Source organism: Ictalurus punctatus, chromosome 22, assembly GCF_001660625.3.
Source record: "Ictalurus punctatus breed USDA103 chromosome 22, Coco_2.0, whole genome shotgun sequence".
Taxonomy (NCBI): domain Eukaryota; kingdom Metazoa; phylum Chordata; class Actinopteri; order Siluriformes; family Ictaluridae; genus Ictalurus; species Ictalurus punctatus.
The window spans coordinates 15,642,760-15,670,586 of record NC_030437.2 but is presented as its reverse complement, the minus strand read 5'-3'; the positions used below and the strand labels follow the sequence as shown (position 1 = coordinate 15,670,586).

General features: G+C 38.7%; 1 protein-coding gene across 7 annotated transcripts in view; it reads left to right on the top strand.

Moving 5' to 3' along the window:
• The window catches only part of cacna1ba (calcium channel, voltage-dependent, N type, alpha 1B subunit, a), a 137,833-nt gene that overhangs the window by 34,155 nt on the left and 75,851 nt on the right, over positions 1–27,827 (top strand). For all 7 annotated transcript variants that reach the window (XM_053674284.1, XM_053674283.1, XM_017452132.3 and 4 more), the window contains exons 4-7: positions 6,945–7,036; positions 7,604–7,756; positions 8,588–8,775; positions 22,814–22,917. In XM_053674284.1, coding sequence (XP_053530259.1) covers positions 6,945–7,036; positions 7,604–7,756; positions 8,588–8,775; positions 22,814–22,917 — 537 coding nt within the window. The remainder of the gene's footprint in view (positions 1–6,944; positions 7,037–7,603; positions 7,757–8,587; positions 8,776–22,813; positions 22,918–27,827) is intronic.

Here is a 27,827-nt window from a genome sequence, read left to right as displayed (position 1 = left end):
TCGCTCTCCAGAGATCTTAGTGACTTCACACTGTCATGGTGCTTTAGAGAGGCAATGAGAAAGAGAGGCAGAGATTTTATGCCACTTTTAGGTAAAATTTGGGGTCAGATAAAGACTCTCAAACACAATAGTACGGTCTTGGGTCTAATGACTAATGAATATAGTGTTTTCTTTTTTTTTTTTTTTTGTCAGTGCAAGCACATCTTATGCAGAAATATATACAGCGTTTTGTATTATTAACACAGGATCTCATAGAAATGCACTTTGGAGTAGTGTGAAGCACAAAACTCAGCTTGATGAGTGCATTGTTTTCTCAGATCAGTACCGAATTTGGAAATTGTTTCTTTCTGGTATTGTTCGAGCCTAGATTTCATCAGCGCATGCACAATGCATTATCTGTCACCCTGAAAATGCTTCACCTCACACAAATCAACAGCGTTGAATTAATTATGATGAATAATCTGCTGCTCTTGTGCTTTGCATCCTAGTGCTCTTTCATGCTCGGTCGGTCCCATAGTTAGGCTGTCTTTTAGTGTAGAGGCTTCTGATGGAGTCTGGTGATATGATCTTGCGATCTGTCCTGTGTCCTGACATTGAGGGTGTGTGATTTTGCAGGTTTGGTTTTTCTGGCACACGATAAACTGAGTTGCAGGCTTTCACAGGCCTGCGTAATAACCTGCCAGTCAAAGTCTGGCTGTGAGTGACAGTGGCTGTGCTGCGTTTGTAAAAGTGTGCCAGCGGTCAAGGGAGCTTTGCTCTAGGGTTTGGGGATTTTGCGTCTAATAAATTAATCACAGTGGAAGTTAGGCCTGGGCAATATGATGATAATTTTAATATTGTGATAAATTGTCTCATAATGCACTTTTCTGAGATATCACGGGTCTTTTGATATATTTTTTTTATAACTTACAAATGTTGATTGGTACTGAATCTTAAAAACTGTAAAATGTTATTCATTGTTTGACTTAAAAATCTTGTCATTTTAACTCATTTTTGCTAGCTAGCTAACATTGTATAGGTGAACGTTTATCAATAGTACTTAAGAATTCTTTCAGAAATCCTGTCAGGTTAGTTCATGTTTCCTAACTAGCAGAGTTAAGTCAGTAAGTAGCAAGTAGTGAGTACTGTTAGTACTGTGTACATTATGAGCATGTATGGAAATGACATTTTGACAAGAAATCCTGTCAGGTTAGTTTATATTAGCTAGTTAGCATTAAGTGAGGATTAACAATATGTGTGGATCTGACTTAAAAATCCTCTCAGGAATCCTGTCAGGTTAGTTTATATTAGCTAGCTAGTTAGCATTAAGTGAGGATTAAGAATATGTGTGGATCTGACTTAAAAATCCTCTCAAGAATCATGTCAGGTTACTTTTATATTAGCTAACAACTTCCTCATTCGATTCAATCCCAAATGCTCTTGAAGCATTAGACGCTTTCGGTCTAACATAACCCAGCTAAAAGACTTTAGATCATCATCAGATACGGAAAACCCCACTTCATAGCAACTTGATGCATTTAGCATTGATGCTAGAAGTGATGCAATTGAAGGAATGGAGCTGGCTCATGAGCAGTGTGTTTGCCGCAGGTCCATTAGATAGCTAATCTCCTGTGGTGGGAGATTTTGTGCTGGCTTTCCAGATGTTTCTTAGCGGGGGGCTGATGATCAGCATCCTCTGCAGGCCAGCTGTTTAGGAAGCATTATAGGAGAAGTGCTCCTGGAGAAAACAGCTTAGATTTTCCATTTATGAGGAAAAAACCTGATTTAGAGCAGGTAATTGATAGATTGAAACAGAAAGCCAGAGAGAACCTTCATTTCTGATGGTTGCATTTATAATGTGGGTTTTCCTTTAGATGACAGAGTTGGTTTTCACACTCTCACTAGGTAGCAACTCGAGTAAAAAGTTTTCTTCACCTCTATGATTTAAATGGCCAGTGTAAGCTGCACTTAGTCCTAGCTTATATACTACAGCCAGACTGCACTTAGTCTGGCTGTAGTATAAATGTAGCACTACCGAAATCCTGAAAAGCTTCTAGTCACACCCAGCAATTTAGACTGTGTAACTGATCGAGGCGATAATGGAAATCGGAATGGATGTGTTGGCAGTGAACTTTATTTTGAACTCAAAAAAGCAGTGTTTAAGTTTTTTGTTTTGTTTTGTTTTGTTTTTTTAATGAGTTCAGTCCTTTTTGTTGTTATTGTTGTTAATAATGTATTACGTTATGTTATGTTTTTGCCACGTAAGACTTTTTACTTAATAATATGGAGGGAAGCCGCTAGTTTTAAGTTTGTCACTACAATACAAGAATGGAACTAGTGGTGTTAGGTTAATATTCATCTCCTTATTAGATTCTGCCATTTTGATAGATTTACTAATTAAAATGGTAAAAGACTATAGCAGAGACATGAATTAAAATACAATGGCATTCAGACTCCATGCTTTAAAAAGAATTTTTTCACTTCAAGCTGAAATTACACAAACAATTATACAGTAAGTGAAGGTAATTTAATGTATATCAATGTGTTATTCAGTTGACATGATAAGTCATTCATGCATTTACCTATTTTGCATTTAATAGTCCTACTTTACACCTGACACGAGCTGCTCTTTTATTATTATGACACCTTTTCTATAAGCTGTCGAGCATAAAATTGCAGTGTATAATTGTATTCTGTACATTTTTCTTCAATGATAATTTAGTTGAGACTAGCACATAGACATATCTGCTCAGAAATTACAAATCACTGCTTGCTTAAGCAATCCAAAAAGCAATTGCTCTCAACATGGACAAACAGAAGTAATTGAAAGAATACTCCAATGTTATATTTAATGTTTTTTTTTTTTTTTTTTTTTTTTTTTTTTTTTTTTTTTTTTTTAAATCTCTTGATCACATCTGCAGTGTATATTGCTGGAAAACTGTCTTCACAAAACTGTTCCACACCAACTGGGTTAGTATTCAAAGATTACACTGTCTACCAATAACCTACCAACTGAAACCATACCGTATATTGACTTGGATATTAAGGATGTACCTTCTGCTTCATTTTAATATTTCAATATCTGCAAGAGTTAATGAACGAATATTTAGTTAACCCCTAGCACAGGAGAGAACAAAAAGCCTCTTTAATGCAGTGTAATCATTTTCCCACTGCAATTAAACCTTCGTCCCGTTGGCAGAGGAACTTCTCGCTGTATGTGTAACACAGACGTGATGTAGAGAAATAATTAACAGGGATATTAAATTCAGCATGTAGCCTTGCTATAACGGCGAGCTCTGAGATCAGTTTGAGTTGTAAAGAATAAAAGAAAATTAGATTAAGCAACTTTATGTGATCACATACATGCTTATAAGAATCTGATGGTTATTATAGATATCTGTGCGCTTATATTTATTAAAGCAATGAAAGAAAACACAGAAATAAATGGCTTGCAAAATGGCGTCTGGTGTAAAATGTGCATAATGTGTAAACCCAATGTACCTGATTGGTGTCTGTTTTAGTTCATGCTATTTAATGGAGTTTTTTTTTTAAACATTTACTGGAAATGTATTATGTAAATCTCTTTTGTACCTCAAACCTTACTAACATGTGTTGTGCCTCAACACATGATAGTAGAAAGTGCTCCCAAGACATTTTTTCCGTTCTCCAAGGTGCATACCATGATATTGCTGCTTTTTGCATCAGAGTATTACCTTGGCTTGGCTTGTCTTTTTCAGTTTTACTCACTGACTTGATGTGGATGTAGGGCAAAATCAATAGTGATTTCTGTGTTTATACAGACGTGGACAAATTTGTTGGTACCCTTCCATGAAAAAGAAGAACCCATCATTTTCCATGGAATAACTTAAAACTGACAAAAGTAATTAGCATCAATCCTTGTTTATTCCATATTTAATAAAAATCAGACTTTGCTTTTGATTTTTGGTTTAACAGAATATTTTAAATAAGAAAATTAATGAAAATGGCATAAACAAAAATGATGGTACCCTTAAACTAATATTTTGTTGTACAACCTTTAGAGGCAATCACTGCAAACAAGTGATTTCTGTAGCTCTCAGTGAGAATTCTGCACCTGTCAATAGGTAGTTTGGCCCACTCTTCCTGAGCAAAATGCTCCAGCTGTCTCAGGTTTGAAGGGTACCTTCTCCAGACTGAATGCTTCAGCTCTTTGCATAGATGTTCAATAGGATTCAAATCACGGCTCATAGTAGGCCACTTCAGAATAGTCAAATGTTTTGTTCTTAGCCATTCTTCGGTGCTTTTAGCCATGTGTTTTGGGTCATTATCCTGTTCTGACAGAGCTTTTGAACACTGGGTAGTATGTTTCGCTCCAGAAATTCTTGATAGTCTCGAGATTTCATTGTACCCTGCACAGATTCAAGGCACCCCGTGCCAGACACAGCAAAGCAGCCCCAAAACATAACTGAGCCTCCTCCATTTTTCACTGTAGGTATGGTGTTCTTTTCTTCAAAAGCTTAATTTTTTCATCTGTGGACATGGAGCTGTGGACATGGAGCTTTTAAACAGGCTGAATGACTGATTACAAGATTGAAAACGTGTGATACTATTTTTTTTTTTTTTTAAAGTTGGTTTAAAATATCATTATAGTCCAATTATTTATAATCTTTTCTAGGGGTACCAACAAATCTGTCCAGGGCATTTTAGTATTCCTTTGTAGAATAAGCAATTTATCTCTTTTCACACTTTATTTGCTTTACTCTATAACATACCAAAGGCCTGCACGTATAAATATGACTTTGCTTTTTAATTTCACCACTTTTAAGGAGGAACAAACCACTGTTTCAATGAGCGGTAAGGGTACCAACAAATTTGTCTGTATAACAGTGCCTCAAACAGTTAATGGGGTAACATTTGATCAAGTATTCTGTGTGAAATGTAACCTTCCAGTAGAAGTCAAAGTCAAAATGCTGCTACCGGAGCTCCCCAGTGACCGTCTAAAACACGTCCCTGCTTTTACAATGGCTGCTCCAGGCAAAACACCAATCCAAACTGACACCTCTAATAATCCAGCAGGACTCCAGGGGAGTGTGAACCCTCTATTTCTTCACAAGCTAATTTGAATTAGACATGCAGGAAGAATTAGCATTAAATGAAGTGTACTAACTGAAGTGAAATGTACTAGTGTGAGGTAAGGACAAGGTGGAGAGGATTTATATAGCCTGAGGTTTGTTAATCAAGTAAAAGGGTTTGATAATTAAATTTGGGGTTATTCCTATGTTCCTCAGTTCACTATTCTGTTAACACACATTGAGTAAACTTTTCCAAAGGTTTTATGTAGTCTGGACTCATTTTCCCAGGGCTCTGTTAACTGTATTACCTTTTCACTTTAAATACCAAAGACACATTTAAATGAATAACAACATACATTAGTTTGAAATCCATCCTTCATCCACACTTGAAAGTTATGAAAGTTATAAATTTGTGCCCTGAGTCCCCGGGATAGGTTCCCTGTGATCCTGAGTAGGATATGCAGTACAGAAAATGGATGGATGGAATACTGGACTTAAAATACCTCTCAGAAGGTCGGTTGTTAGCTTGTGTTAGCTAATTGTTTTGCTTTGTGACTTAAAAGTCCTCTCAGAAATCCTGTCAGGTTAGCTAAGTAGCTAGCTTTAACATCAAATAATAATTTTTATGAAAATGACTTAAAATTTTTTTTAAAAATTCGGTCGTTAGCTTGTGTTAGCTAATTGTCTTGCGTTGTGACTTAAAAATCCTCTCAAAATAATCTCAGGTTAGCTCAGGTTGGCTGGGAAAGATGACATTAAGTGAAGATTATGATCATTAATGAATATGACTTTAAGGTTCTCTCAGAAATCCTGTCAGGTTAGCTAAATAGCTAGCCTTGGCAGCAAAGAATAATGTTTTTTTTTTTTTATGACCTAAAATCCTCACAAATATCCTGTCAAGTTAGCTAGTATGAGCTAGGTGATAAGTGAAGATTATGAATATGACTTTAAGGTTCTCTCAGAAATCCTGTCATGCTAGCTAAATAGCAAGCTTTAACAGTAAAGAATAATATATTTTTAAATGAAAACAACTTAAAAATCCTTTCAGAAATTCTGTTAAGTTAACTTGTGTTAGCTAAATGAATTGTTTTATGACTCAGGTTAGCTCATGTTAGCTAGGAAGCTGATGTTAAATGAAGATTTATGAATTTGACTTAAAAGTTCTCTCAGAAATCCTGTCAGGTTAGTTAAATAGCTAGCTTTAACAGTAAAGAATAGCTTTTTTTTTTAATGAAAAGGGCTTAAAAATCCTCACTAAAATCTGTACATTTATGAATCCCATTGCCTTCAGCTGTATCCTAAGCTACAGCAATGGACAGCGCATTGGTGAGTTGATCCAGGGTCAAGCCTGGGACGGTAGACGGGAGATGAAGTTGAAGCACAGAGAATAAATATATTAATGCATGCTGCTTTCACTTCCACTTCTTAGACAGCTAAACGAGTTGAGGCAGCATCGTGTGTGTGTGTGTGTGTGTGTGTGTGTGTGTGTGTGTGTCTTTGCACTACTCCTCTTTTAAACAGTATTGCTGTGATTACATGGAAGTTCCCAGGAGAAGGTCTTTTTCACCACTCAGTGCTAAGATGAGCCTGCTGAGGAACATAGTGCTTTAAAAGCACAGTGAATGTGTGGACATGAAAGAGATTTAATCTGTCATTCTACCCACTCCATAGCCTGTTGTAAAGCTCTTGCAATGTTGGAACAGTTAATGGTGGATTGGCTTTTAAAAAAAAAAATTTTTATTGGTTGTGCATATCACTGAAATTGTTATTTATTCACAGTGTTGAGAACTTTAAAAGTGGCCACTTTGTATTCATAGAATTGTGTGCATCCCTTCATCTTTTGTCATTTCCTGTCACCACTGTTGAGAGTGCTGTTTACTAATACTGTGGGCTTTTTTTTCTGGGCTTTTGCAGGATTCTGACTACCGTCGGGGCAGACTTCGACTTGCGGACGCTCAGGGCAGTTCGAGTCCTACGGCCGCTTAAGCTGGTGTCTGGAATTCCAAGTAAGTAATTAGACATTATGCAGTAAACTCTTTCTCTGCGTTGTAGTTTGCCTCTTGTGAGTGTGTAGCGGTCACCGGAGTTGTCGCTTGTTGTAAGCTAATTGTACTAGCTACGTACACTCACCAGAGGCAACAGCATTCTTTTCTGCTACGTTTGAAGCATTATTTTTTCCCTCAGTATCGTATCTATACGCATTTAGGTAACAGGATACGTCTAAACCAAAGTTTTTCTTTCGTTTTTGTATTATAAATTGCAGATAGGAATTAAAGTTGTAAGTGGAGAATTAAATAAACATCAGACTACATATCAGAAAAATGTTCTGAGGAATCATTCCATCCAATCGTTTGGATTTTGTCGCTTTATCATGTCATGCATAATTTGCATAGAATTGAAAATGATTCAGATGACACTTAGTGTGCAGTCACTCGGCGCTGTTGCTGAAATCAATAGTCACTTGTCGCTTTCTAGTGTGAACGTGATCTAAATACTTCTCTTTTATTTGAAGGGATATTTACGAGGCTCATTTAAACAGCAGAAGTGCTCAGATCTATTCTCTCTGTGATCAGGTCTTCAGGTGGTCCTGAAGTCCATCATGAAAGCCATGGTACCTTTGCTGCAGATTGGCCTGCTGCTCTTCTTTGCCATCCTCATGTTTGCCATCATTGGCTTGGACTTCTACATGGGCAAGTTCCACCGTGCCTGCTTCAGAAACGACACTAGTACGTACATCTTTCTGCAGGTTTATTGTCAAGTTAACTCATGCTTTCATTCCTTCCCATACTTGAAGGATTGTAAGGATTAAGAGAATATTATAGTACACTTCCTCAAGGTCTCCTCAAGGTCTCCTCATAAAGGATTCTACTTTGAACTTTTCCTGATTGAAAAGACTCCCAGAGGAACAAACCAAAAAAGAAACCTTAAGGGTGCCTTTGTCTAAAAGTGTAAATGATTTACTATGTATTAATAATGGTTGTAGTTATGACATGCTTTGGAAATAAAGCTTAGTTCAGTTTTGACTATTAAAGCGTACTCTTATAATGAGACTTTATCGGTCACCTATACATTACAGCACGTGAAATTCTTTTCTTCGCATACCCCAGCATGCCAGGAAGTTGGGGTCAGAGCGCAGGGTCAGCCATCAAAAGGTGCTCCTCAAAGGTTTTTGAATGGTTCAAGATTCTAGCTTGCAAAGCTTTTTTTTTTTTAAAAAAAGGAAAGCTGTCTTGTGTGGTTGTAAATAGAACATTCAGAAGAACAACCTGAAGAACTCTTAATGGTGCTCATGGAATATTTTTTTTTGCTTCCCCATTGGAAAGGTTTGAACTTTCTAATGAAGCTCCACTTGTGATCTTTTCATAAGAGGAAAGCCCTTGTTATAGGCTTAGACTTGTAGACATAGAGTTCCCAATAGGGACAAATCTACATCTCTCTCTCTAAAAAAAACCAACAACAACAAAAAAACAACAACTATCAAATATGATTGTTAGTATCTGGTTGGAGTAGGGTTGCTGTGACCTTCAATGCCTGTTGTGTGGCATGTGTCCTCTCAGACGAGCAGGTGGCCGAGTTCCCCTGTGGCCTGGATCCTCCAGCACGCCTCTGTGAGAACGGCACCACTTGTCGGGAGTACTGGCCTGGCCCCAACTTTGGCATCACCAACTTTGACAACATCCTCTTCGCCGTGCTCACCGTCTTCCAGTGCATCACCATGGAGGGCTGGGTGGAAATCCTTTACAATGTGAGTCTATTTCTTTTACCTGTTGATATAACCAGACTTGAAATAAAATCTCACCAGCTGATTTGATCTCACCTAATGGAATGGCTACATTTTTAATGACATAATGATCAGTGAAAAAACTTACAAAGTAATGCTGGTGATAGGTTTAGTAGCAAACTCTCCTAAAAGAACAACAAAAAAAATCTGGAGTTAATGAATTATTCACTGTTAAATGGATTACCTAATGCCCCTTTGTCAAGAAAGGAATGAAACACTGTGAGGAGTGCTGTTCAACGACGTGGTGGAATGGTGGCCTGAAATAAATTGGAGTTACTGGTACCACCCCATAATTTGATTATTTTCCTATAATGGCATGTCTTGAAGGGTTTCATTCCTCTTCTACTGCAATGATTTGCGAACACTAACACATTAAAGAATGACATCTGATTATCCATTCTTTTATTCATTTATATTTGTGGAACATGACGTGAATTGTGGAAAATCTCGAAAACATTTCCTGTTATCACTATATTAAAGAGACTGCAAACAATTTGTCCTTTGGTCTGTCTTGAAGTTAATAATGTCGAAAAGTCCAGCTTGTTACTGGCTTTAGACTTTCCCACGTTTGAAAACGAAAAGGAAAAGCTTCACCTCTGAGTGACAGTGAAGACGCTGGTATTACTATTAAAGTATACACCTTCCGACCAATCAAATTCAAGAATTCACCAGCACTGTGTTATAGCTCAATATAATGCTTTGCTATAGATACAATACAGTTCTGTTTCCGTCGAGTTGCGCTACACAGAGACACAGATGCTGTGATTGCCTGCATCAGTGCTGTATCTGAATCACTGCTGAATCACTGTTTACCCACTGGGAGCTTAATACCATTATCAGTCCTGCTCATTTTGTGTACGTGGTGGTGGTCTGGTGGTGATTGATTTTAAGTTCGAGACACTTCCATCCTCCGGATCCAACAGAAAAAGGAAGTCTGTAAATTTTGCCTCGACTGTACAGTGTTTTATCAAAGGCACTGTTCTAAATGTTCCAAATACTAATCATGCCCAAATTTCTTCGGTCACTGCTCCTAATGAGAGTCACCGCTTGTGCCAAAGTGGTCGATAAAACAACTATGACCACATGCCGTCTCGTAGAGGGCTTGTATCCTAGAAGACTCAGTCTCTCTGGATTTTTCCTTGGCAGTCTGGAGAGTGGAATATGCCAATAGGCAACATAATACGGTTATGTTAAGCCTCTTTTCACTCCGAGTTGTCAGACACAGCTTCTTGTTTTGTTGTTCAAATCCTGGATGGGGTCGTTACAGCATCACGGTTTCACTGTTAGTCACAGTGTATGACGGTTACCTCGCTGTTTACTTTTTTCAAAATGCAGATTAAAACGCATTTGCGTGTATAAGGGCTGGAGTACGGATAAACTTTGTGCCACTCTGGGGTAATTCCCATATTTTCGAGTCTTTTCACTTTACTAAGCTGAGTCAGGAGGGGTTGTGGGTAAAGTGCGTAGCATTTATTAACAGACATTTCCAACAGACAAAAATAAAGAAGAGGCAAAGAAGAGGAGCGACAACACGTTTGTAACATTATCATAGAGTACATCGTACAGCACGGATATCACACGCACATAAGATAATAAGATAATACTTTATTAATCCCCAGATCGAGAAATTAGGTACATAGCACTGCTGACCAAAGTTTTGAGCATCGCCTGGTTGTTTTCCAATCTGCTGTCCAGTTTGGGTGAGTCTGTGCCCACTGTAGCGACAGATTCCTGTTCTTGGCTGACAGGACTGGACCCCAGTGTGGTCCTCTGCTATTGTAGCTCATCCGCTTCAAGATTTGGTGTGTAGTATGTTCTGAAATGCTTTTCTGCTCAACACGGTTGTAAAGAGTGGTAAACCCAGTCTGGCCATTCTCCTCTGGCCTCTCTGATCAACAGGGCACTTCTGCCCGCAGAACTGCTGCTCGCTCGATGTTTTTTGTTTTTCATGCCATACAGGGATGTGCAAAGATTCTTCTTAAAAATATCCTTTAATTTTCACCACTGGGTTGTGTGATTTTGGTCTATTAATACTTAGATCCTGTAAAAGAGCCATGATATTTTTAGACTACAAGATCATACCATGCATATTTCAGAGCAGCCCCAAAGACACAGAACATACCTCTCTTCTAAGAGTCACATCCCTAATTTATGAGAGGCGACGCAGCTCCGAAAGTGCCAGTGATGTCACTTGAAATTATTTGTCACACTTTGACAAAGCTGAAGATTTACGTCCCGAGGTCACCGTCCTATTTTTGGATGGTGCCAGAGCAGCCAATGTTTCTTGAAACAGGGGAGGAATGTGTTTTTGATCCATGGCCCTAAAGAGTTCAGGTTTAGCTGCTTCAGGGCGGCGTGAATAATCTCTAGTTCTGCCGCTTTAATTATACAGCGCTGCTCCTTCCTCCCATCCGTGCCAAAAATATCATGATTAATCACATTGTCATTAGAGACTATTACTGCAGAATTTAGTTCAACGCTGCAGGAGGGTCATCTATGACCACTCTGTAATCCATCATGCTCAGCCTGGGTATGGTGTGTGTATGTGTATGATGTGTGTATGTGTATGGTGTGTGTATGATGTGTGTATGTGTATGGTGTGTTTGTGTGGCTGACGGCCGAGGAAGCTGGCATAAAGGTCTTCAGCAGGTGTCAGGAGGGCTGATACACGGTGCATCAGATGGACACGTGGGATGGAAAGGGGAACAAAGTGGCTTTCTCGTTTCCTGCCATTAATGCCCCCTCACTCTTCTCCTCCTCCTCCACTTCATCCGTCATTCCCAGATTACAGCTGCTAATGGGTTATGAAATGAAAGATGAGCTCAGGGTAGAGATGTGCAAACCCTTGCCAGGAAGCCTTATCTGTTGTCATTTACATGATGTCCATATGGTCACATGATGCTTTGTCTCATGTTCTGTTATTAAATCATCTGCCCTGTCGTTTCCAGCATGTGAGCTGGAGCTTTGTGTGTTGATAGAAAGTTAGCACACCCTATGTTGATAGGAAGTTAGCACAGCCCGGGAAGCTGAAATGGAGTAAAATAGATGGAATGGAAACACTTCCTAGAGTTACCCTGGATTTCCTCAAAATGTAGTTATAATGTTGAAATAAATTAATGCCAATTTGTCACTGAGTTGAATTGAAATCCCATGCTAAGCAGCCAAAAGGGAAATTAGCTTCTAAAGAACTCCATATCTTGTTAATTTTTTGGTTGACAAGTTTGGGGAAAAAAACCCAGCAAGTGTTCTAGATCCTTGTGGAAATGTTCAAGCAACAGACCCTCGTGTCAGGAATAGCGTATTCGCGATATGACAACAAGGAGATTCCACTCAGAGCTGTTCAACTTATAAAACTCCAAATTATAACCTCATAAAACTCAGTGTGTGATTACTTACTGTATTTCTGACATGATGTGAATGCACTACATGTTTTCTGTAGCTCAACCAACCTGACTGACTGTACTGGAGCCATTTAGGACTGAATGTCCTGTAACTACTTTAAATGAGATGAGGACAAAACATTGGCTCGGAATTTTCTGGTAACTGATTCAGTGGTAATTATTTTTGTTCTGTCTTTTCCTTGAAATCTAGGCATTATTGTTGCCTCTGGGATTGACATTTTGCATATATACCAAAAAACTTTTTTTTTTTCTTTTTCATTTCTCAAAGTAGAATCTTAGAAATATTTACATGAATTTCAGAATTTCTTAGTATTTCGTACATCCCCTTTTGACACTGATGACACCGTGTACTCGGACTGACACAGACAGAGAGAAGACTCACAGAAAATCTGACTTTTTATTATTTTTATTTATTTTTTTTTTTACAAAGAAGTTAACGAGTGAGTGTTTTATTGACCACGTATACATTACAGCACAGTAAAATTATTTTCTTCGCATACCCCAGCATGTCAGGGAGCTGGGGTCAGAACACAGGGTCAACCATGATACGTGATACATGATACAGCGCCCCTGGAGCAGAGAGGGTTAAGGGCCTTGCTCAAGGGCCCAACAGTGGCAGCTTGGACATGCTGGGGCCTGAACCCCTGACCTTCTGATAAGTAACCCAGAGAAAATTTGCTTACATTTAAGTAGTGACCTAAAGATTGTGCAAAATATTGAATAATGTTGGAATTTCCTTTTTCCCTTCTTTTTTAATTTTTTTTTTTTTTTTTTTTTTTTTAGAAAACTTCCTGTTCTTTTCCAGTTAAACAAACAAACACACAAATATACAAACCCTGATTTTCAATGTGGTCTCAGACTTTTCAACCGTATTGTGTATGTGAATCTGTGGTTACCAAATGCCAACTGTAGTCTCAGATTCCTGTTTTTGTCTGGCTGGATGATTTTTGTTTTTTCCCCCACACCATTCTGTGTAGATTCTAGAGACTGGTTTGTGTGCAAATCCCAAGAGATCAGCATTTGGAACCACCAACCATGCCAGAGTTACTGAGATCACACTTCTACTCATTCTGATGTTCGATATGAATATTTAATAAAGCGCTTGACCTGTACCTACATGATTTTACGCTTTGCTCTGCTGCCACATGAAAATATGGGCTTCTCTGTGCATTTTGTCTGTGCTGACATTTGTGCAATTAATATTTTACGCTATAATATTTTACATTAATGTACACATTTTTGTGTACATTAATGTAAAATATTCTGTGGTGCACATTTTTTTTATGTACATATAACCCAAAGTTTCCTGAGGTGAGAGCGTGTGGTCATTTGTACAAAAAAGGACAGTTTGTTCCAGCTTCTCTTCTAGTGCCTGTTCTCTTATAACCAACCTGAGTACAGTAACCAAGACTTGTGATGCATAAATTTTACAACAGGAACACAGAATATTAACTTCTCAGACTGGAGGAAATAGGTCATAAGCAGGGAGGGAACAGAATTGCTGTTTCTGATTTGAAGTGCTTTTACTACATAAGGAACCATGAGTGCGTTGTAACAGACACATAAAAATAGATTTATTGATGTGTAAACTGATCAAGTAGGGGCTTGGGTCCACGGACCTCTCGTCCTCTTAATTGACACTTAAACTTACAGACATTCAGGTAATAAAAGATTCCACCAAAATTCCCCATCATCATCATCATCATCATCATCAATATCTTAGCTAAACTACACTGGACTCATCAATAATTTATCCTCTATGAGCTAAAGCACTGGAACGCTAATACGCTAGCTGCTTGGCTAATAATGCACCTGTAATTTTTTAAAACCCTTTTAGCCTCTCCTGATTTGAGATAAAGAGGAAGCTACATTTTCAGAGGAGGGAGTGTGGGCTTGATGACTTTACTCTATTCTGCTGTCTGTTGTATTTTCTGATACGTAGACATTGTTCACGATCCTCAGGAACAATAGCATCAGCATCAGAAAATCGCAGCCAAAATCTAGGCTTTTGTTGCCATTCTTCAGTTATTCCAGTTCTCATAATGGTTCTGTAGAGAGACTCATAGTGTGTGGCGTGTGTGCTGCCTTATCTATCTATCTATCTATCTATCTATCTATCTATCTATCTATCTATCTATCTATCTATCTATCTCTCTCTGTCTCTCTGTCTCTCTCTCTCTCTTTCTCTCTCTAATTAGGTCCCCTCGGCTTGTTGTCTTAGCTGAAAAACAGAAAAGCTTGTTTCACATCAGCAAGCTTTCACTGGAGGATTATTTTCTTCTCCTGAATTCCATGTTTCTCTCTTTTTAATTAGTGCTTGTTTGCAGAGGGAGCTAGTGAAATGTAACCTCTCTGAATTATCCAGATCAAGGGTTACAAATTGCAAGCAAGTTTTTCAACAGCATTTTGGATTTGCAGCACAATTCAAACTTTTCTCCAGGTGGATATGGGTTTGTAGTTGGATAGAGAATCAAGACTATACAAATGAATGAATGAGTGAATGCGTGAATAAACAAACAAAAAATAATATGAATCAGATGTATTGCAAATTAATATCATTAATAACATCTTTACAGAAGTAAAATGGAATACTATTACTACTAAATACATTTCTTTTCGAAGTAACAAACATTAAAATTATGACATATATAAGAAAAAAGGAGATTCTAACTAAATAGGCGTGGCTTCATTAGTTGTCGTTTTTTTGTAATAGAGAAGTGAAGAAAGCCAGTATTTATGGGTCTTAAAATCTTACAGGGAGTTACTAAGTGATATTCAGTCCATACAGGATTTTGCAGAGTATTTTTGTGATTGTTACGGCCAGAAATGTTCGATTTTGCAGCGGCTTTAAAAAAAAAAAAAAAAAAGTCGCGATGCAACTTGCAGTTTGTTGTTGTTTTTTTTTTTGTGGAAAACTACTTGAACTGCCAAAATCGCAATCGCACGAAATTTATTGTCACAGTGATGTCTGTTAGTAAATGAGACATTTTAGCTGTACTCGTGTTTGACGCACGTAAATCGCTCGGAGCTTCGGCTAAAAGTCTTGGCCCGAATCTGCGGAAAATCTGCTGTAATTGTGAAAAATTGCAAGCTCCTGCGAATATTGTGGAGTTTCCTTGCTTATGAGTTTTTTTCGCAATATCGCACAAAATCCTGGAGGGACTGATATTAGAATATTTCAGTGTAAATCTTTCCCTAATCATGTGTATTGTCTTTAAACAGCTATGCCAAGTCTGTCTAAATACTCGATTCTGATTGGCTGGAAGGTGTGTGCTCAAACCGTTGAACGCAAGGGTAGTTCAAGTCAGTTTAACCATGGTTCTAAATTAATGCGCTGCCTATAAACAACTGTAACCGTAGTAACATACAGTTACAGTTGCATGCAGTAGATAAACTCACAGCATCATTATTAGTAGTGACACGGCACAGATAATTCACACACACACAATCTCTCTCTCTCTCTCTCTCTCTCTCTCTCTCTCTCTCTCTCTCTCTCTCTAAATACTATTCATTATAATTCATTCAAATAAATGTAAACTTATTACACTAGTTATTCTCTGTGTATGATTTAGAGCGGGTGGAATTCTGGAGCTAGCGACCTGTATATAAAATAACTAGCTGTGGATTACACCTTACTTAGCAGAGCCATTGCAGGTCTCGTTCAGACTCTCTACGCTGATAGATGAGGGGCTTGGTGATGTAGCGTGACGAATCTTGCTGGCAGGCTGTGTTGCTGCTCCGATTACTGTATTGATCAGTTTCTCGTTAAACATTTAAAAATAGTCCCTCAGGGAGATGGAGTGGATCAATTTGTCGCATATTGCTGTGATTTCAGTCTGTGCTGCTGGACGCAAGATCAAATCACTGAGTAAATTTCTAGTCTTGTGCACAGACTGTATGATCTAAATGATGATATGAAATGGCTTTCTGAGTTACTTATTGCTAATGGAGCCGGGATACAATCCAGTCAGCACTTGTTTGCAAGGGTAGGACTAGATCTCATAATAATAATAATAATAATAGATTGACAGTCACAAATGGCACTAAATAACTTAAATTGAAGTCTTGTGTAAATCATAGCCGGTTTGTTCAGGCCCCTTAATGGTATAGACATCAGCATGTACATTCTGACTAATAAAATGCTTCAGTATAAAGAAAACAGCGAGGATATCAATCAACAGAACCTGCAGGTCGTCTTTCAGAGTAGTAAGTTAACTGTCCACATTTGAAATTTGAGCTTTCTAGGTCTCATTGTTGTCGAGCACTCAGAAACTGAACAGATGTGTCTCCTCTGGACTTGTTTACAGCTTGCCGAGACTCCAGACATAACGTTGCAAAGTATTTGGGACATCACACCACCAACAAATCTTGTTCCAATATGGCAACTATAAAATACAGCTGACGGGTAGAAACAACAGTTATATCATAGTTGATTTAGTTTGTTTAGTAAAATGAAATGTTCCTAAAAGCATGATCTAGTTTGGTACATATCTGTCCTTTCATATAAGTGAGTAGTCATTGGTGTGCAGTACTTACATTTTGGGACAGTAAGATGTAAATTCAATTAGTAAAAAAAAAAAAAAAAACAACCATAGGAATTTACCCTATTTTGCCCTCGAAGTGTTATTTGGAGTCTTAAAAGAAAAATGTTCACCATATTTTCCTCTTGGAATTGAAAGGAATGCTGTGAAGTCATACACCCACAAGTTTATACGAATACGTTCGTTGCGTGCTGCTCATAAAAACAAGCTGAGAATCACCCCCCTTCTTAATCCCCAATTTGGTCCCCAGCCAGTTCCCACACACCAAGTAGATCTCCTCTATCATACAACAGCTACCAAAAGTGGTGCGTGAAGACTTATGGGCTTTCTCTGAGACATGGGAAGCCACCCAAACACCCAAAAGTTTACATTTTAGGACATTTTATGAAGATCATTGTAGCACAGCGACTGCAAAAAAATGTTATTTTGAGCTCCTGGGTGGCACGGTGTATATATATTTAGCTGTGCTGTATGTTTGTTTTCACAATAATTTTTAAAATTACCCTCCTAGCTACGCCTCTGACCATTAATTCACATGTACTGACTAAATCACAGAACAGAAAGCAGCTCTAGCCTTCAGTTAAGGTGAAGCTACGCTCACACATACAGCGGCAAAGCGACCGGAGACCAATCATTTTCAATAAGAGCTGGCGACTTCCAGTGACATGGGCGAGAGCGACTGTTAGCGACTAGATGTAGGTGTGTCCAGTGATGCGACAAAGTTGAGAAAAGTTTAACTTTATGCACATTTGGAATGACTTGGTACAGTGACTACCAATGGGAGGGAAGATAGTATAGCGCACGTGATCCGTGATTCGCCATGCTGTCTGCGAGTCCGAATTTTTTCATGGACACAGACGCTTGTGCTTTCGCAATGGCAAAGAGCTCACACTCATTGCTTCTCCTTCATTTCATAGGATATGATGCATATATGTATATACACTGGTGAATTTTATATGCAAACACAAATCTCCCTCCAAAATGTTTCATTTTAGAGGCAAGAAAACTGTTTTTGTTGTCAAAAGTGGAACGCTAATTGCGCCACCCGATTTCCACGTTACTATGGCAACCAGTGGTAGGAACACCTACTGCTGAATTCATAGTACAGCGACTGGCAACTTGCAGCGATAAAATCACCGTATGTTTGAACGCCGCTTCTCTCCTTATAGCGAAGAAGAAATCTTTTTCCCCCAGCCATAGCACAGATCTCATCTGTAAGTGTTGCTGTGCGAGCTGCTCCTGCAGGTCTCCAGGGTCCTTGATGAATAACGATGGGATGTAGCAGAGAAGAGGCCTAATGGGGGGATGAATGCTGCAGAACATCAGCCAGACCTCACCACTCCCACACATAATTCGCTTACATCTGTACTCTAGAACTTTGGGTCAGTATTAAGACCGCTCCCTTTTTTATTCCTTTTCTTGCGTGTGTTCTGGAGCAAACGAGACGTAGCTTTCGAAAGCACTTGGGTTCTTTTGTGCGCATTCAGACGGCACATTTGATATTGAATAAAGCGTAAACAAGCAATGATAATAATAATAATAATAGTAATAATAATAATAATAATAATAATAATAATGATAAAATTTCTCTTTCTTATAGTATAAGGTCCTGTCGAGGCTGAACCTCTAAAGAAACTGTATGTGCTGGCACTGCAGGTTCATGTTATTTTTTCCTAGCTCTGGTTCTGGTCCTTATTTCTTATTTAGTGACAAAATAATCTACTTGAGTGAGCTGGAAATCTCACTCAAGCGTTTTCAGCCTTAAGCTTAGTGCAGTTATGGAGCTCTTCCATTAGCTATTCAATAAGGACTCTATCTAGTAATCAATGTTATGGGAGATAATTGCAACAAATGGAATATAGATGATGAGTGGAATTACACTGTGAATATAAAATATTAATAGCACAACAAACCTGCCATCACTTCCAGCACATAAAGCATCTGGTTTAAAGAATGTATATTATGTGTCATCGCTTTAACGGTGCTACAGACCTCATTATTAGTACTGGGGGAAAAAAACAGTCTATAATTATGTCTGTATAGTAGAGTGACTCAGTCATCTAGAGGCTCGCAGGAGTAGCGGGAGGTTTTGATTATTTAAAGTGCTGAACTCATTGTCTTCTGTGCTTTATTTATGGCTTTGCACATTGATTTTTGTGAGCATGATCTCACACATAGACAAATGTATAGAGAGGAAGAAAGAATGTAAGGGAACGATGAACACTGAGAGAATGGGGGGGGGGGGGGGGGGGCATAAATGAACCGCAAGAGGTCAGAGAGTGTCTCTACAACTATTTCCTGCTCTTTTCCAGCAGTAGTGTTCTCTCATTGTGCTGAGACTGTGCTGAGTAAATGCATTATGAGGAAATGGTTTTTGTAAATGGGAAGTTACATTTTGTTCATAAGGGTGCAAACAATTGTGTTGTTCTTGTTTTTTTTTTTTTTAATTATAAGCCTTTTTATTTATTTTCCGAGACTATATTACCTTCAATAAAAGGTTAGATTTCTCTCATATGTTCTGTATGAGATTTAGATATATCCACAAATACAATTCACCTCCTATTTTAACAAGGGTGCCAATAATTCTGGTGCTGACTTTAAAAGCTCACCTTAGGGTTGTAGCGAGAACATATGAAATGGAGAAATTGGGTTCCACAGCATGGATCAAGTGATTGATCCATGCTGTCACTTGATCCATGCTGTGGAACCCAATTTCTCCATTCCATATGTTCTCGCTACAACCCTAAGGTGAGCTTTTAAAGTAAAAAAAAAAAAAAAGAATAAATAAGTATTTTTATTTTTATTTTAAACGTATAAACCGATATCAGCATTTCTACATTTTAGCTCAACACAAATGAATTTTACACTATAGCATTATATACCTTTGTATTTTATCTACAGTTAGACCAGAAATGTATAAATATGCTAATATAAAAAGTAGATTTTGGATTAGAAAATTACATTTTCTTTTACTTATGAAAGCAACATAACCCAGCCCCCCCCAATTTTACATTTGAAATCTGGAAAAATATGGGAAAACATTAGAAATGTACAATAATCAGCATTTTTACTTTTCAAATGAACACAAATCATTTATACATTGCAAATATTTTGTACTTTCCTTCACATTTTAAAACACAATTAGACGAAACATATCCATGTTGAGTTTAGCATTAGTGTTATTCGTCTAATTCTTCATCTAGGTCATTGATTGGGTAGGGATTAGCATGTTGCATGGTTCACACATTGTGTTCCTGTCGTTACCTACTCGCTGGAGCTAAGGTCTGCTAATTTCTCAGCACTTCTCCGTCCCATAATCCTCCAGAGAGCAGCGGAGCAGGAGCCCAAAGCCCAAAAGAGATCAGTGAAAGAGCTGTTATGAGGGTCAGCATTGCTAAACCCCCTTCCTGAATCCATTAGATCTGTGGATTGTGGTGAAAGATTTTTTGGTGCTTGTGCTGACCTGGGTGGGTTTGAGGGTTAGTATGGATTTTACACTGCGTGCAGCCACAGGATTCCGCTTTGCTTTCACATTTCTTGGATTAGATTGGAAATGTGGGTTCTGTTCGGGATGAAAATGGAGCGTATACTGTATCTTATTGATTTTTCACTCAGGTTTATATAAATACAGGCATTTTTTAAACTCTCAAACTAAATTGCAGATCTCCTAGACACATTTCTGCATAACTATAAGCACAAGAGTCATCACAAAGCGAACATAAATATTGCACAGTTGTTATGGATTAAGAAAGGAATAAAACATGATGTGGCGTGCTGTCATAGAAAAAAAAAATCATCAACATGAAGCAGAGTTACGGTTACTACCCCATGTTTAATTGTCCTATAACAGAAGTGTTTTATTCCTCTTATACCACAGCAATCTGTCAGCAATTACAATGTATTAATTATCTTCTGGAACGTCCATAAACCAGTTAATTCCTGTAATCACTTACTTAATGTGGCTATAAACAATCATTTCCTTCACCAGCCTCTTTTTTTTCTCTTTCTTTTCTTTTAATAAGATGGAAAAAAAAAACAAGCAACATTATCGTCATCCATTGTGAAGACTTTCCTGTGGTAAAAACAAAACTTAAAGTTACAGCTTTACTCTGAGAGCTGACACTGGAGACTCCTTCCAAAACATGTTATATAGACGTCTCCTCACTGAGCATGCACATTTATAAAAATCTGTTCATGTGCGAGTCCCTGGGAATTTATTAGTTTTTTTTACTATAGAAATTATAACGTATGTACAGAGCAGATTAATCTAATCCGAACTGCAGTTATAGAACATTAATCAACACCCTCTGACCAATCAGAATCGAGAATTCAGCAGCTCTATAGTGTAAGCACCTATATATCATTTTGTAATAGCTGGTATTGTTAGCACTATTCATCTTTGGTATGTTGGGTGAAATGGAAAGCAATCAGCCAAAGGTGACAGAGAGGAAGCAGCAGAGTCCAGGTCAGAGGAAGAGGAAGAAGAGGAGCAAGACTTTGAAGAAATGCAGTCAACAACCACGAATCCTTGATCGTGGCATGACGATGAGAGGAGCCACAGTGCCATTGTGGCTTTCCCAAGGCTTCGGCAACTCTCTGCGCAACAATCGGGAGTGCCGCATTACCACATTACCCACAGCAGGGGTTTTTCCCCCACACTGTCTAGTCAGGGATGTTCCAGCATACGATGTAGATTAAGTCTTCTCATCCCTAGCCTAGATTTTTTTCCCCCTCTGCCTTTAATGTCCCCGTGAAAAGCCTTGAAAAACGCAGCGTTATTCGATGTGTTGATGTAATTTCCACTGAAACAGGAAGGCTGGGCGGGATACATTGTGTGGCCCCTCCCCCTTTTTTAAAAGAGCCAATAGCATTTTCGGGGTGGGACACAACAGATTCTAGAGAGCATTTGATTGTAGAGAGAATCTGATGAGAAGCTAAAGTGCAGAATGATGTCATCAATATTGTTGATCCATATTGGTGGTAGAGAGAGACTTTACAGTTTTAATGCATATATCTTCTATCACACACACACACACACACACACACACACACACACACACACACACACACACACACACACACACACCAAAGCTATAATAAATAAAATGTAACAAAAAATGAAAAAATATTTATTGTGTACTTCCTGTTTTTTTTGGTTTTTTTTTTACACGGTTTTAACCAGCATGCATAACTTATTTAGCCTTTTATCATATTTTTGCATTATTTTCAGACAATACAAATGTCCTTTTTGTCCGCTGCAATGCATTTCTAATTCTCATGTCTAATTCATATGCATGCAATGGCAAGTAAACAGTAATGGATGAAAATGTGTTCTTGGAAAACACACACACACACACACACACACACACACACACACACACACACACACACACACACACACACACACACACACAAACACAAATCTCTCCCTTCTTACCATATTAAGATTCAGGCTTGTAAGAAGCCACTTTGGCTCTGGATGCTTTATGTGCAAAAACTGCACTGATGATGTAATCAAAAAATGTAAAAAATATAAGTAAACCTTAAATGACAAAAAGTGGATACTGTATGAAAGCTGAGGTGGTCTGGTTACCGTAGAAACAGGAGGATTGATGGAGGATGGGGAGGACCACATGTACTGTACCACATTTATATCTGCTGAATCAGCTGAAAATCAGCCACTAACAAGAATGTCTACAATATTGTGTGTTGCGTATCGTTTCTTTTCTACTTTAGTGTTAAGTAGGTCATGAATGATGAAATGCTAATGGGGCTGAGGTACAGGGGCTGAATGTTCAGCTTGGTTTCAGGGAAGTTCTGCTCACTGCTGAGAAATAAAGCGATTACTCACTCAGTTATAGCCATCATTCCTGTCTGATCTGTTTGATCAGGAACGAGGGATTGCGCTGCAAAACAATTAGCCTAGCCCTGTTGGAAGATCATTTTAGAGCTTCTCTAAAATAATCTTCGCTGTTATTGAGCCATGGCGAACATTAAAACGAGAGATTGATTGCTACTAAGTGATTATATGCTTTAACGTTTGTTTTCTCTCTGGTGCAGGCCAACGATGCCTCAGGGAACACCTGGAACTGGCTGTACTTCATCCCCCTCATCATCATCGGCTCCTTCTTCATGCTCAACCTGGTTCTGGGAGTTCTGTCAGGGTGAGAGCGCACACATCACATCGCTACATCAAATATTCATTGTTTCAGTGTTTTATTCTTTTGCATTGTGTGTATGGAGTGTTGTATTATTTCTCAGTTTGAGCAGTCCCATGTACTGTGCATTTTTTTCCTTTTTTTTTTTACATTTACTTTTGCCTCGTGCCTCCAGGGTTGGGGGTGTGAATCCCACCACCGCCCTGTGTGCGTGGAGTGTGCGTGTTCTCCCCGTGCTTCGGGGGTTTCCTTCAGGTGCTCCGGTTTCCTCCCCCAGGCAAAGACATGCGATGTAGGCTGATTGGCATCTCTAAATTGTTTATGGTGTGTGAATGGATGTGTGATTGTGCCCTGCGGCCAGTTGGCACCCCATCCAGAGTGTCTCCCAGCTTGTCCCCCTGGCATAGGCTCCAGGCTCCCCACGACTTTGTGTAGGATAGGCAGTATGGAAGATGGATGGATGGATGGATGGATGGACTTTCATCATTCATTCATTCATCAACTGCCTTATTCATATAATTTATATAGTATATAAAGCCCGGATTCTAACGCGTACGCGAAGTCACTGCTGGACATACAGTGTATGTGGTTGTTTGGAATGTCACTTCTGCATGTTCTTAGAAAGTAATGCTGCGTTTATTAGAAGTCGTAAAAGCCAATGGAAAATCCAAAGAAAACACCCCTCAACTAAAAATTCCTTACCATGAACTTGGGGTAGTCTTACCTTTTTACCTTTTTAAATGTGTTATGCTTTATATACAACTATTTGCTTTAGATTAATAAACATACAGACATATTGACTTGTTAAATCTATAATAACTATACAGAAGAAAAAAACATGGAAACTACCCTTTTTTTTTATTTACACACTTTTGCACGGAGGTCAATGATGATGTCACTCCGAGCTCTGACTTGCCATTTCTGAGGTCTGTTAAATGCAGCATGGAGGAATTTGTGTGATACAATACCAACGTAATTGGTGGTATTAAGATGACATGGAACGACAGAAACATAGTCTCTGTTTTCCTGACAAGATCGATTTTATAGCCGCTGCCGCTGTTTCCACCATCTTTACAAGAGAAATAGTAAATTAGTTTCCTTAACCGTCGTCATGTTCATTGTTGACATGCAAAATTAACCAAAGTGGTCAAGGAAGATATCACATTGCACTACTCTAATCTTATTGTACTACTTTATCTCTGGGTATAGTTTAGAGCAGGCAGAATTCTAGATCTAATAACCTGTATGTATATATACATATATATGTCCATATATATACTGAAAGGATAAAAATAATACTTCATTTTCTTTATATATAAGAATATATAAAGAAAATGAAGCATTGTGCTGCAAACATCAATAACAGCTTTAACTTTTCAATGCCGGCAAGCGACCATGATATAAGTGTCAGGTGGATCTGTGCCTACGAGTCATGCATTAGAATTGTGTAATGCACACCTAGCCATGGAGTATCACTACATAAAACACTTTGGGACATGCTGTTATAAGACTTTGTGTCGGGTCACATCACACCACCCCGTGGTGGATTATCTTTCTCTAAAGTCAACTTTTTATTTCTCGACTAATTTGTACTGGATGCTGTTCCTGTATTAGCTTTTTATTAGAGCACTGAAATGGCATAATACCATGACATACATTGTAATGTAAAAATGAAAGCTCTATTAACCTATAGCCTGTGCATGTACAGTGCATGTGTGGTATTAAGCGCTGTATGGGGTGCAGTGTGCTTGACAATGTGATTAGGCAGCAGTGTTATGCCAAGGCAAAGTTATTTACAATTAGATTTGTCTTCCATCAGTCTTGATGTGGCCTAAAGGCCCAGACAGATACTATGCCTCCTCTTCTACTTCTTTCTCTTGCTCTTTCTCTCTCTCTCTCTCTCTCTCTCTCTCTCTCTCTCTCTCTCTTTCTCTCTCGCTTTCTCTCTTTCTCTCTCTTTCTCTCTGTCTCTCTTTCTCTCTCTGTGACTCTTTCCATCTCTCAATCTGTTTCTCACAAACACGCACACACACGCACTGGCTTAATGGAGGATCACTCGATGAGTGCTCTGTGGTGCTGCTGCTACCAGAGAGAGTTAAATTTATGACTTCTCGGAAAGCAAATCTCATTTTCAACCCTCTATCACCAAACGGCTCCTCCACGCTGCATCCCGGCGACACTGTGGCATCGTAAACCCGCCTTTCTTTCTTTCTTTCTTTCTTTCTTTCTTCCTTTCTGTTTTTTTTCATTAATGTTACTTCTTTGTTTATATGATTTTGTTTCATTCTTTCTTTACCCTGTCTTTACTTTTAGTTTAGTTTTTTTACTTTATCTATATTTTCTTTCTTTATTTCTTTCTTCCTTCCTTTGCTTAGAGTATGTTTGCATTTCTTTTTCATTACATGTGTCTTTTGTTTAGTATACCTTATTGGTTTATGTTCTTTCGTTCTTTCTTTCTTTCTTATGTTTGTTTATTTGCATGTATTTCTTTACATCTGTCTTGACTTTACATTTCTTTGTTTCTATCCCTATAATGTTCCCTTCTTTTCTTTCTTTCGATACCTGGATATTGTTGTGTCATGATGAAGGGCCTATCCCTCGTTCCCTCTCTCTTTCTCTCAGGTGGACGTGTGCAGCTCCCGGGCTGATGGGCAGAGGGGATTTGTTGAGCCCTAAGGGAGATCCTGATCACTCTCTTTTTCTCCCTCACACTCCATCCGTTTTGGTGTTTTTGCTGCACAGTAACACTCAAACCAGGAGTAACGGAGTAACACTGTATCTCTCTCTCTCTCTCTCTTTCTCTCTCTCTCTCTCTCTCGCTCTCTTTCTCTCTCGCTCTCTTTTGTCCTTCATGTCAGGTTAACGTTCTCTTGGCTTTTTTGGTGTGAAATTCGTTTATTTAGAGCAGATTTTCGAGCTCAAGGTGCTGGAGCTGCTTTTGAAGACACACTACTCCACAGAGAGTATTTCCATGTTGTGGTGCTGATGAGACCTGCTCTCACAGCACAGTGTCAGCGTGGGGGTTTGTTACAGTGCCTACAATAGTGGCACCAGGTTTTAGTGTATGTGTGTTTGTTTGCCTGTGTGTGAGTGAGATAGAAGAGGGCAAAGTCTTTGTGTGTGTTTGTGTGTGGTGAGTGTATATGTGTGTGTATATTCCTCATGTATAACATCCTGCTAGCAGCTTTCAACATTCAAGTTGTCACCAGTTTGTCATTAATTAAAAATATAATAAAGTTATATCAGCTTTGACCTTATTCAGGGTCAAACCTTCACAGCTCAGTATGTTATGCCATGCTTATGATTGTATTATAAAGGACTATATATGTACGTTTTTTAAATAAGTGTTGATGTAGGATGTCGGGACACAAACAGCTGATGCTGTGTCTCATATGGAGACACTAAGTGATACCAGAAAGCTTTTGTCTCAGTGATGAGGTTTTTGTTTTTTTTTCAATGAGACTGACATCACGTCTGGTCACACTATCAGGCAACAATCATGAATCGTGAAAGAGCCTGGAGCCTATCCCAGGGAGCTCGGGGCACGAGGGCGGGGGGACACCCTGGACAGGGTGCCAAGCCATCACAGGGCACAATTGCACACACATTCACAAACTCTGAACAATTTAGAAATGCCAATCAGTCTACAATGCATGTTTTTGGACTGGGGAGGAAACTGGAGTACACAGAGGAAACCCCCGAATCACGGTGAGAACATGCACAATCGAACCCCCAACCTCTGGGGTGCAAGGCAAGCCTGCTAACCACTAAGTCACCGTGCCCCCATCCACCCCAAACTTGTCTTAACTTTGCAATCATCTTTTCTCCAGGCATAACATTGCCACTATTATACCGAGGGCTTGTGTCTGTTTATGTGACACCATTTTCTGCATGATCCTGGATCACGTAAACAGAACTTTCTTAAAGTAATTTCCTTTAATTGGAGGTCTATTGTTAGAGAATCTTCATCGTATAATCTGACGTGGAGAACATGTTATACATTGTGACAAGTAATAATCGTAAAAGGCTGCTGAACTTGATCACACCATCTTTAGTCTGTTTAGCATTCTTGGGTTAGTAGTCTTTTTGAGATGTTTATTTTGGTTGATATTACAGCCATAACACACAGGCTTATATTGTGTCTCTTACTTTATTCCCTCTCCCTTTGATCTTCTGTTACACACTCAGATTTGCAGGCTCTCCTGGTTGCCATGGTGATTGGGGTGTGTCTCCATTTGTGTGTGTGTGTGTGTGTGTGTGTGTGTTTATGCCTGCATGTGATGGCAGCTGTACAGATACACGCTCCAGGCGTTCACTGTTATTTGTGATGTGTTCAGTGTTAAAGAGAAGTTTACGGCCACATGCAGAGTGAAGAGAGATACGGGGATATCACCTTCAATATCAACCTTCAATATCAGCCTTGTGATGCTGTATGAGGTTCAGATGTGTTTATTCAGCTGTCCTCTTCCTCCCTCCATCTCTCTTAGATCATATATGATGTTAATTTGCCCTTTGTGCAGCTAAGCTGTATTTGTTATAAATTATTTTATAACCGCAATTCCGGAAAGGTTTGGGACAGTATGGAAAATGCTAGTAAAAACAAAGAGAAGGGATTTGTAAATGTATTTTGACTTGTATTTAAGCCAAAAAAAAAAAAAATATATATATATATATATATATAAAGACAAGGTATTTGATGTTTTACCTAAGCAACGGCGTAGTTTTTTAAAGGTATATGTTTTTTTGCATGCAACACGTTCCAAAAAAGGGGCCATTTAGGACTAATAGTGATGTGACAAGTTGAAATAAGAAGGTGATGTGAAACAGGTGAGGCAATCGTCTAATCGCAGTATATAAGGAGCCTCCAAAAAAGGCCTAGTCTTTCAAGAGCAAGGCTCCCCAATCTTCCAACAGAT